We start from the raw sequence: 12,598 nt of genomic DNA, 5'->3' as shown, positions 1-12,598 counted from the left end.
GGCTGAATAATTAACTTCTTTTTGTTAAACAACTCTTGGTTCCATCAAGCAATATCTGTCTCTCCATTGTGCTTTTAGGCAGTGACATGTATGCGCCAAGAGATCACAGGATGTGATGTAAAAGGATTACAGCAGATAAGAAAGCAATGTCATGGTGATACAAACGTGAGGTTGCCTCACCCATCCAAAAGATAAAGTAACTCTCTAAACAAGAATTTAGTTCTGAATAAAAGTGGTATAATGTAAATGACTGAAACAAATTACCTAGAAGTCACTCTTTTTCAGTTTTTAGGTTCAAATGACTTTATTTGTACTCAAAGGTAGACACAGTACATATCACATACATCTCACACGAACTTTTATCAGCAAACCAGATAGTGGACAGCTTAAAAAAACAATTATAAAGTGCTAAAAAATGTCCATCATCACTACAACCTTTAGACTAAAAAGTAAGGTATATAAAATAATATAATAGTATAAAATAATAATGTACAAAATAAAAATGTATTTACAAATTTATTTTTTTAAAATAAAATGTTTTAGTCGATTCTATAAAAGTAAAATTCATTTTGAGTAAGTAAGTCCAGTAGCATGGTCAAAGGTCATCCTTATATATCCCCAAACATCTCCTCGTCCCCCGTCCTGTGCCTGAATTTGACAGCCGTTTGCTAATACAGTCCTAATGGTTGTCTGTCTGTAGTTCTCAGTAGCCATATTGTTTATTTCAGTCTGTAAAGTGTGATATAATGTAATTCTCTGGTCAGCTGACTGTGTCCCACTATCTCTCTATAGACACACATCCTATCCAGCTTTTATTGAACAATTACATTAGACACCTAATGTAGTGAAAAAGAATGGAGCAGCCAGCACACACTTTAAACCCAACCCACCGACTGTTGCCTGGCAACAGCACACAGTTCATCTAACTAAAGCTCAGGCTGGGATGACATCAGAGGCCTTGTTGTTTTGCAATTGACCCTTCGCAAAGCCCGCCCCCTTTTGCTATGTCCGACATCAGAATATTTATTGTAAAATATTCATTTCTGGGGGGGAAAAATGACGTGTACTTCAGAAAGTCTGAGATGTGCATTTGAAGTATATATTCAGGATGTGATACTGACTCGGAATAAAGTAGGCAAAATAAAGATCAAAGCTCTAGTCTACTGTGCTTGCTGTAATGACAATGTCTGGATAGATAGCACCATTGCTTTCTGACACGTTTAGGCAACGGGTGAAACTGTATACTTTAATAGTTAAAATGCCTGTCATAGTGTAATTTGCAATGACAGCTGATTTTTTTCCAAAAATGTGTAAACGCTGACACTTAAGAATTGCTTTTGGTTTTGTTTAAGCTTGAGATGCCACAGCTTCTGTCTTAACCAGCATGCATTTGGAAAGGGCCTAACATTGGCAGGGACAAATATACACAAACCACATGGCAGTAACACTTCTCATATCATAGACATTTTATAATAAACTAAGATAAACTAATGTTTATCATCAGAATATCCTCTGTGATCCATGTCATCCATGAGTTTAAGATTGTCCGACAGTATCACTTCGAGAATCCCGCCAAGTTGTGAAATTTTGTTTCTAATGAATAGAGTATCTTGCATTGACTGGCCCAGTTTACACAACCCTTCCGAGCATTTAACTTTTACTGCCAAACCCAGATCACTCACATAAGTATCTCACTTGGGTGAGACTAAACTCAATCAATATCAAAGAATCAATATCAATTAAAGGTCCAGTGTATGAAATGTAGCGACATCTAGCGGTGAGGTTGCGAATTGCAACCAATGGCTCTCTCCATCCCCCCCTTTCCAAGCACTACAGCGGCTGAAACAACTATGTTGTCACGTTTCGCTTCTTTTCCAAGTAGAGAAGGTATTTACTGCTGTTGAGCAGTTTGTGCGTGTAGGGCTACTGTAGAAACAACCGCTGAATTCCATCCAAGGGGACCCGCGGTGTATGTAAATAGAAATAGCTCATTCTAAGGTAATAAAAACATGACACTTCATTTTTGTAAGGTCTTCATACACCCTGAACACATAGTTATGTGTCACGAGCGGTGAGGGAACAAGTATGCATTTGGATGCTGGGATCATGTCTGTCATTATGTATGGGTTGTATGCATGGCAAGCTGAGGGGTTTCCCAACTGGGGCAATAGAAAGTGGGCAGTTCGTACCTGTGATGGTGATTACTAAATAAACCATTGAAGAAATATTCATATGTTCCAATGTTCATCATAACCAGTCATTTTGGTTGGGATTTGTTCTAACTTGTACGAATCAAAAATTGATTCAACCGGAGCAGCTTAACCAATAGTTTTGAATCAGCCTTGAACACAAAAGAAGATAATGTGGGTAACCGAACAACTATCATTCTTGGGTGAACTTTCCCTCTTATTCTTCACAATAACACATCTAAAGTGAGGACGAAATCAGGCGGGGCTTCACAGCATCACGCTATTGTTATCGTCAACGTTTTTTTTAGTCTGAATTATTTCCACTCATCAGCTTTCTCGCTGCGTCTCCACAGGCGGATCCTCAGGGACGAGACATCGCAATCCGGCCCTTCCTGGAGCACTGCGAGAACACGCACATGACCATTTGGCTGGGGATCGTCTATGCCTACAAAGGCCTCCTTATGGTGAGTGAGAACATTCTAGAAAGCATCAACACGATTGGCCATCTGCTCACGCCGACAACGATGTCTGAACGTTGCGCTGTTTCCTTTACTGTTCTTTGGGGAAATTATTTGATATAAATCTTGCGGTCCTGAAAATACAGATATTATATAAAATTTGGTGCCTCTTGTGGTACATCAAACATCATAAATGCAGTGCATATGTAGATTTGACAGGCAGTCCTTTATTAAAATGACTCTTGCTTTTTGTTGCTATCCATCGTCACAGGTAATTCTCTTTGAACTGTTGAGGTGTGCTTCAGGAGTTTAAAAGCAACTTTTGTTGTGTTAAGCTTACTTAAAACTTCTTCCTCTAAGGACACTCTTTTCTTCAGGAATCTCAAATCTAGTTTCATTGTCAAGCAAATAGAAAGAATATGAGCGAGGTTGCTTTGTCCATTTAACCTCAGTGAGGAATACCGCGCAGGTGCCCCCGGAAGCTAAATTCCCCATTCGGTTAATTGCCGCCCATTATCAATGGTGGTACAATAAAACTGCCCTGTGACTCACTTTGTGCTCTGTGGAAATGATTTGTCCTTTTTGTTCTTGTTGTTCTGAAGACGGCAGGTGGTCCAGTTGATTGACAGCCCATTACCTCAGCTTTTTCTACTGTAGACGTTCTGTGTCAAAGTTCATATGTGCACTACACAATATCTCCCCCCTTTTCTGCTCTATATTACAATATAATCCCACAGGGACATGTTTTGCCACTATATCCACTAATTGTTGCCTTAGATGTGGGTGCTGCCATCATTGAAATGTTGAATTGAGCCACTATAGCTAATGGCAGTCGTATTGCAAGTGAGACAAGTGTGCTGTTTTGACTGGCTAGTTAATATTTATTTCGGAACCCAAAGGTACAAGCTTACTGTGTGCAGTTAGCTGGTACAAATGCAAAAAATGTCTACAAAACATTTGTTTTGACCGTAATCCACGCACCAGAACTGAATATGGATGTTGCGCCCCCTATGATATCCATCCATTATTCATTATTTTAGCCTACTGAATGCCCTTTCTCCAGGACAATTTACCTGACTATAATAAATAATACACATCGCTCAAAGGCAGGCATTTTTGGGGAGAGTGAAACTAAATGTAGAAAATACCATTATTGTATATCATAGTTTACATATAAACGAAACATATTTAGCACAATTAAAGAAACAGTATGCAAATATTGGTTCAAGGTCAAGTTTATTTATATAGCCTTTTAAAACAACGTAAATGCTGACCAAAGTGCTGCACAACATACAAGACAAAACATCCTCATACAATAAATTTTAAATACTATATAATTTCGAAGATATTTTTCGAAAGAAAACAAAACAGAATTGAATAAAATTAAAACAAAACATCATGCAAAATAAAACAAAATTAATACAAAAAATGTTATCAAATTTAGCATATGCCTGACAAAAAAATGCATTTTTAAGAGAAGATTTCAAAGTGGATTAGAGTATGGGGATAGTCTTATAAATAAAGGTAGGGAATTCCAGAGCTTAGGGCCAAGAATTGAAATATAAGTAGGTGCAAGTGCGTGAAGTGATTTAAATACAAATACTAAAACCTTAAAATCAACTCTGAATTAAACAGGTAACCAATGAAGTGATGCGAACACATGTGTGATCTCTTTTTTTGTCCTTATAAAAAAACGAGCTTCGTCAAGGGTAACTCCCAAACTTTTAACTTTATCACAAATGTTTCTTGAAGGGGGCCCAGAGTAAAACGTATTATTTAAAAGGTGTGAAGGGCCAAACAACATAACTTCAGTCTTTTTCTGATTTTGTTGAAGGAAATTATTGTCCATCCAAACCATAATGTCCTCTAAACAAGCTACCTGGGAGAATACTGAATCAGTACCTGATTTTAAGGGAAAATTGTTCTTTTAGTAACTTTGTGAGAATAGCAAGTGGTTGATTATATGTTAGAAATAATGTCCAGCAGCTCAGAGTGTGAAATTTAATACTGAGTTTACTGTAAAAAACAGTATCTTTGGGCAGTGGGAATATTTTGAGATTATGTTAGAAAAGTATTTTACTCTTTCCAAGGAAACTGCTTCTTGGAAGCTAGACAAGTCACTCTGTAAACTTCAACAACTAATCAGTACTTGTGACCACATAATACAGAAAATCTGAAAACTCCTTTATCTTTTGGTGGTCTATATATCAAAACACAAAGCAATGGGCTAGTAAAATTAGTCGATTCTCGCGGAGAAAGTCAGGCTGATACATTTCTGGCAGAAAGCGGATTAAGTTGAAGTTCACCCCGCACTGAGACGAACGGCGACGCTGCAACAGTCGCTCATTGGACAATATTACTGGAATAATGCCCGGAAATGCAGTCGTAGTTGATCGTGTAAGCAGTACAGGACATAACGTGGACGAAAGAATCCCTTGATCAGCACACCGTAGGTAAAAGTGTGTTACTGACCGATTGCTCAATCGCATTAGTTCAGGGGATGTAAAAGTAATTGCCATACTCGGTAGAGATGAGAAACCATAAGAGAAGTATCCTTCACTATTCCAAGAGACGATCATTCTAACAGACCGAAGAAACCAGCAAACGGAGAACAAAATAATTTTCGAAGTCCCATGGATCGTCACGCACAGAGAGCCAGGTCCGGGCGTAATTCTGTTGAAGTCAAGTAATGAAGAGGAGTCCAGGTAAAAGTCAGGTGAAAATAATCCAAACATACGGGCAACAGATAGCAAGATCAGATGGAGATTCAGCGGCAATGAGTCCGAAGACGCCAACACGACCCATGATCGCTGACACCCAGATGACGAGGTGAGCTGCAGTGCTGATTCACCAAAACGTCCAACCTTTGGCAAAGAGTCCGATGAAGCCGACAGGACGCCTAGTCACTGAAACCCAAAGGACGAGGTGAACAGCAGTGCTGATTCACCAAGACGTCCAAACTCCAGCAGCCCGGCAACAGCAGTGGAACAAAATTCCCAGGTCAGCTTTAGGACCAGCTTGAATTAATTATAATGGCTCAGATCGAGAAAAGAATAGTTAACTATAAAACGGATAAGACAGGATCTGTGATCAGCGGCAGACAAGGTGCACAGCGTTCACTCAACCGGATCCGGCTAAAGAGAGAGAGGTAATAATATTGGTATTTAGCAGTTTAAAACTTAACAGGCTAAAGCAAACTGTCCTGCCAGACGATCGCAGCTGCATGACTAACAGTTACAGGACTTGCCCTGTCATTACAGAACAGTTTAATGAATTTGGCTGAAGCTTTTGTCCAAAGCACATTTAACATTTTGTCAACACGCTAAACAGTACTGATAGTTAACCTGGCCATGTTACTATTTGCATTAAAGCTGAAGTAAACAAGGGAGAGAATGAACAACATGAAATAATGTCGTCTTTTAATAGACATAAAAACAGACAGTTATTAGTTAGTAAGTTTTGAGTTGCTTTTAGAAAGTTGTGATGGATGCTACAGCTCAATGGAGCTCTGCGATACAAGAGCAACCAGCCGTCTCCATTCTTATTAGTTGGATCCAGGAATGTTTGCTTCTTTTTAAACCTTAAATTCATGGTCTGTCATGTATATAGACCCGTCAACACCGAGAGACAATATGAAATAATTGAATATATCTTCATCTGATATATCAGGCCACTTCATCCTCCCACTGTTGAATACATCGGGGGGGGGGGGGGATATACACCAGAGCTGTTTTAATAGTGTTTTGAGCATGCTCCCACGACACCACTTCCATTGTTTTCCACCGGCCGGCTAATAAAACGGAAGTCTCAACACAGAAAGGATGTACGACTACATGGTTGACTTTAATAAGAACTTGTACATCAATTGTGGCCATTCTATACCAATGTCTGTTAAATATCAACACAACAACACTTGAACTTAATGAAAAAAACGTTGTTTTTATACTAAACACTATGAAAAGGTCTTTTCAATACTTTTAAATCGGTTAAATATTTGCAAACCCGCAGACAAACATGAAGGGTGACCAACAGTAATGATATATGAAAAAAATATGAAAAAGGGAATTATAATGTTTCAGTCCAACAGCGATGATAATTGTTTATTAATAATATAAGACAAAACTTCAACACTTTTTAAATAAATGTAAAAACGTGTTGTGTTTGTATTAGTAATTTCTAACACTTTACTTAAAGCATATACTGTATATATAATAAAAGTACTTTTAATACAGTATAATGAAATGTAATGTCTTATGAATACTTGTATCTTTAGTTAATACATGATAACACTTATCCATTTATTGTTGCACCTAGCACTGTTAATTTGGTTACAACTCTTTATTACACAGCTTGTCTGCATTCGGTAAAAACGGTTCAAATTCACATTTTCTGTCCAGTTTTTTTCTCATGTGTTAAGTAGCTGTGTAACAAGCAGACGACTGTTATCGCATAATAATTTTTCCAGAGCTGTGAATGCAGTGACAAACCCTGCCATTTCAGACCCTGCCATGTCTGAAAATCTGCCAGTTAATGACAGAGTAAGTTCTGGCATGAAACTCTAGATGGCGCAGTCCTTAAAGTCTAAACCTATCTAACAAAATAATTACTACACAGTGAAGCTGATTGGTTCCCTCCGCATCAGCAGCCAATGAGCGCAGTGCATTTCAGAAACCCTCCTCCTTCCCCAGCTCCACCTGTATACATCTGCTACAAGGTGATCCTGTAAGCTATGAGGGTTTATTTATATGTTATATCCATGCTGTGGATGTATTGGCATTAGCAAGTCTCCGCCGCAGCAGATCTATTCCGCCAAGACCAAATACATTTATATGTACACTTCGTATTAAGAAGATATTGAAAGAATGTTGTTTACGGGCACCCATTCACTTACATTGGTTTTGTGTTCACACAATAGAAGTGAACAGGTGCCGGCAAAATAACTTTCTTCAAAATAACCCATTTTGTGTTCTGTGGATGAAAGATAACAGAACATTCATTTTTGGGTGAACTGTCACTTTAAGGACCGACATCTGTATTTTGTTCATTCCCACAGGCTTTATGATTCATCGCTGTAAATAAGAATTCAGGAGCAAATTATCTACGAAAAAAAAGTTTATACTATCATTGATCTGATTGCAAATTAAGTGGCACGTGTGGAATAACATCGTACAGCCAAGGGGTGAAGAAAATGTTGTTTTGATAGATCTGGCTGGCAGTGCATAGGGTTCAACTAATTCCTAAGACTTAACACTAATTCTTTCACTTTCAGTGTTTTTTGCTTACATTCAGGGTTTGGGGATTTGAACTTCACTTAACAAATGTATCTTGAACTATTTGTCTTACGGTAATGAATATCTCAGCTTGAGCATCTTGTTGAAGAAAAGTGCTCTTTGCTTTTCTAATAAATGAATACCATTCTTAAATAAAGAGTTTTCATCCCCTCTTCTCTTCTTTTAGTTGTTTGGATGTTTCTTGGCCTGGGAGACCAGAAACGTGAGCATTCCGGCCCTGAATGACAGCAAGTATATCGGCATGAGCGTTTACAACGTGGGCATCATGTGCATCATAGGGGCAGCCGTGTCCTTCCTGACCCGGGATCAGCCTAACGTGCAGTTCTGCATCGTGGCACTGGTCATTATCTTCTGCAGCACCATAACACTATGTCTAGTGTTTGTGCCAAAAGTGAGTACCGCACGTACAGCTTGATCCATCCCTACGGGGAAGGAACTGTAGAGGTCAGCAAAAGGCCTATTCTGCCATTTGTTTGGTGCCGTTCTCTTGCAAATTCACCTGAATATAATTGAGAACATTGCTTACTTTGCAAACCCCCCCTGGAGCTCTCTAGAGATATGCATGCTGAAATTTGAAACCTCTAAACAAGTGTATCTTTGCCAGATAATGATATATTTAATGCATGTCTCTCTCTGTTTTGTTAGTTCGTCACGATGCAAACAAACCCGGATGCTGCCACCCAGAACCGCCGGTTAAAGTTGACACAGAACCAGAAAAAAGAAGATTCCAAGACGTCCACCTCGGTAACCAGTGTTAACCAGGCTAACACATCCCGTCTGGATGGACTCCAGACAGACAATCACCGTCTCCGAATGAGAATTACAGAGGTGACCAAAAACTCTGCCGTCCCATTCTCCATTAACAGCCTGTTTGCACAGTATGCATTACACGGACACATTCACAAAACAACCTGTAGTGCACTCAAGCTGTTTCTAGTAATCTCTTTTTAGAGGAATAATTATGTGTCTGAGGATTTTTCTGGAATTTGTGTTTCAGTTGGATAAGGAGCTGGAAGAGGTTACCATGCAACTGCAGGACACTCCGGAAAAGACTCCATACATCAAACAAAACCACTACCAAGACGCCAATAACATCTTGAGCATACGCAACTTCACGGACGGCAAAGGTATAAGAAATAAACATCACACCTTGTATTCTGTCAGACAGTGACTCATTTTAAATATATAACACTCTCTGAGTTATTGCCACAGAGAAAGAAACATAACAGTTTGTTTTCGCATCATTACACACCTCCCGAAAGATGAAAAGTGTGACTTTTGACTGTGATGTTAGATGCCACAGCAGTGTCCTGAGCATCATATCTTTGTTTTTTTAGATGGAGAGAAATCTCTGAAGAACCACTTAGAGCAGAAACCTCAGGCTCAATGGGGATCTATGGATCCATCAAGGATAAGCAGAGGTCCATTAGAAGACATCAACTCACCCGAACAGTAAGTTCACACATTATGTACAGTGGCTCTGAAACATCTTAGTGGGGCATTTGAACCGCACAACAATTCTCGATCATTTGAAAGAAATATAAAACAAACACACTGTTCGAAAACATTTCACATAAGTTTGTTAGGTTTTAAATTAAACAGTAGGTATACTGTTCAAAAGTATGAAAAAGTAATTGGACACACAAAATAAAACTTACTGTTGTTCTCTTCTGGGAGGCAAACAAGCCAAAAATATTATTGTATTTTGTCAGATTTTTGTAGATTGAGAATTTCCCTCCGAATTGTAGTTGCAACTGACAAGCAATGTGTAAATCATGTTTAATGGCTAAGAATAAAACCCATTGGCTATTTAAATGAAGTGTACAAGATATTAAATCATACAGAAATACATCAAAACAAAGAAAAGAGACAATAAGTCAAGCCATTTCATTTTTAGTACCGTTGTATGGATTCACTTGTGTAAAGCCCATTACAGGACAGTGAGAAATAACATGCAGATAATGTCAATGGGTTTTCATCAAAAGGGAGAAAACAGCTGTACATCAATGGGTGGGTGAAGGAAAGAAATAAGAAAAGGTGGAGATGTTGAGGGCAAAGTAAAGGGGGGCGTGTGATATGGTCTGGGTTACGTAACTTGCGATTTCCAGCGAGCTCTGAAAGCAGTGGACCCTGAAAATAGACATGAGAGGAATACTCAGAGCTCACATGAATGTTTGATCAGATAGAGGAGAGATTCTGCACTGTGTCACTGTTCATCACACACACACTTACTGTGATCACACTTCTCCCAGTAGTCAATGATCCCCTGACCGTGCTAAATAACTCCAGCTCTGTCATGGGAAATATACTCTGGGTCATTTATTATGCCGGCTCTCAATGGATGCAGTAAAGAAATAACAAATGCATTTTTGGTTGCATGACATTAGGGTTATGTTTGCATTAGCATCCTTTGTTTTCTTCAAGTTATCAGATTAGTCTTGGACAGGAGACATGTTTCTTTATTGATGTATACAACTAATAATTCGTTGGAACAGATACCCAATTAAAACAAACATAAATCAATCCTCAGAGGTGTGGTTTGTGTACTTTATGTAATTGGCATTTGGCTCATGTCATTAATTTAAAGGCCTTTGGTCTTTTGCGGTAAGTAATGAAATTGAAACTAGATATGTGTAGCGTATGTCAGAGGATCCACACAGCCAGGTCAATTATATATCTGACCTTCCACAGTACACAATACTAAATACTCAAATATGTCATTTGCACTGTCAAAACTGAAGGCTTTTCTTTGAAGTAAATATCAGATTCGTATCAACCAGGCTTGAAAAACGTACAGTCAAACCAAAATTGATTCAGAAACCTTCAACATTTCTCACATTGTCACAGTTTGTTCGCTATAGTTTAGAAAATGGAAATAACGTGTGACAAGAGTTAAATAGTTTCAGAATAAATTAATCTTGATAATGGCAGATAACTTTGATGGAAAGGCATGCAATGGATTGGGTTGAATAGCTGTCAGCTGTTAAATGTTTAGATAACCTCCAATTATGGCAACCAATTACCAAGCAATGCTTCATTTTGTTCAGTCTGTGGTGTAAAAGATCCCATCAGAAATGAAAGAAAAAAATCACAGAAGCAAAACATGGTCGTTTATTTTCTGAAAAACTGAAAATATTTTTACCAATTTTAAACAAGTTTCAGGGTAGATCATGTTTAGAATTGACATTTAGTTAAAACTGTGATACAAAAAATGTCCTAATTGGAAAAATCACAGTCATTACTATGCTTTAACTGCAAAAAAGCTTTGTATACTGTGGTAGGCTAACCGAGACCATTGTTGTTCTCTTGTTGCACATATTGCTTCTATTGTTTCCCTATACTTTGTAAGTCGCTTTGAATAACATTAACTGGGCTTCAGCGGTCAAAAAAAGTCTTCGCACATTTAAAATGCATACCATTAGAATACAAAATATCAAACCAAAGTCTATTATTCTATTAAATAATAAGCACACTTTACAAACATATTTCCACAGACCTCACTCATTTTTTGGGGTCACTCTATGTGGTGAAACTGATAGTGAACCTGGCTTTATGGTCATTTATCAAGAGTAAGAGATAACCAAGTGCATGACCAATTTCTTCCCCACTATTAAAACTATCACATGAGAGCTACACGTATGAATAATAAGCATTGCCTCTGGGTTCTGTGTTTACAGCATACAGCGCCGACTGTCCCTGCAACTGCCCATCCTGCACCACGCCTATCTGCCCTCCATAGGGGGTGTGGACGCGAGCTGCAGCAGTCCCACGGGCAGCCCGTCCTCCAGCCCCCGCCACAGACACATGCCTCCCTCCTACAGGGTTATGGTCTCCGGCCTGTGAGTCTCACCGGAAGCCATTAGCTTTCTTACAAACAGACTGAGCAATATCAGCGGTTAACGGAAGCGTGTGAGCAACCCATCGTGGTCGGACTCTTCATGCACCCATGACCCCTTTCCCACCATCCATGGCCACATCAGAGCAGGACTGATCATTCAGGCTAGGAGGGAGGTGATTGGATGTGTTTTCGGTTCCGTCACCTCCCGCCTTCGTCGGATCCCCAAAACAGCAGCAAAGATCAACAAAGGACAGGAACCGTAGCCTTACCTGCTTCAAAGAGACGCTTCTACCAGCAGCCTTTCAACTCCTTCGTGGACATCGATTCTGCCGGAACTCGCTGCAAAAGGACGATCCTCGTTCACCACGCCAACAGCCGTGTAAATATCACATTCAGACATCAAAGCGAGCTTTGACTATGCCTGGAAAGGAATTCTTTGTGGACATTTTATTCTGATGTGGCCTAGGAAACGTTACAAACTGTTATCAAACTGGGAAGTGCACAAACCGTTCGGTATGAATTTGTTGTATTGCTTCTGTGTCCCCATAGTGTGAAAAACATGGTTATTGGTAAACAAGACTATTAAAATATCCTTTTTTAGCTAAAGAGAACAAGTGTTTCAGGGAAACGCGAGCCAACCGTTCCTGCCTGGATTGAGACGTACGGCACTTTCGCAGAATCGCATCACGTTTTTTCCACGTCGCACTGGCCTGACGTGGTAACAGAGTATCAGAAGTTCAAAGAATCATGGAGAGACTCTAAAAAACAGGATAGCGTCTTCAGAAAGCCAGGTCCAGCTGACAGAGCCTCCATTCAAAACAA

The 12,598-nt window shown here is 39.2% G+C and overlaps 1 protein-coding gene across 1 annotated transcript in view; it reads left to right on the top strand.

Moving 5' to 3' along the window:
* Positions 1–12,379, top strand: part of gabbr2 (gamma-aminobutyric acid (GABA) B receptor, 2) — a gene marked incomplete at its 5' end in the record, with an annotated part of 151,194 nt that extends 138,815 nt beyond the window's left edge. Inside the window, 6 exons of the mRNA XM_079485535.1 lie at positions 2,543–2,653; positions 8,105–8,329; positions 8,584–8,766; positions 8,936–9,065; positions 9,276–9,390; positions 11,616–12,379. Of these exons, the coding sequence (XP_079341661.1) occupies positions 2,543–2,653; positions 8,105–8,329; positions 8,584–8,766; positions 8,936–9,065; positions 9,276–9,390; positions 11,616–11,781 (930 nt within the window). The 3' untranslated portion in view covers positions 11,782–12,379. The remainder of the gene's footprint in view (positions 1–2,542; positions 2,654–8,104; positions 8,330–8,583; positions 8,767–8,935; positions 9,066–9,275; positions 9,391–11,615) is intronic.
* Between the last annotated feature and the right edge of the window lie 219 nt (positions 12,380–12,598).

The sequence above is a fragment of the Barbatula barbatula genome (assembly GCF_947034865.1).
Source record: "Barbatula barbatula genome assembly, chromosome: 21".
NCBI classification, from domain to species: Eukaryota; Metazoa; Chordata; class Actinopteri; order Cypriniformes; family Nemacheilidae; genus Barbatula; species Barbatula barbatula.
This window is presented reverse-complemented; position numbering and strand designations above follow the sequence as displayed.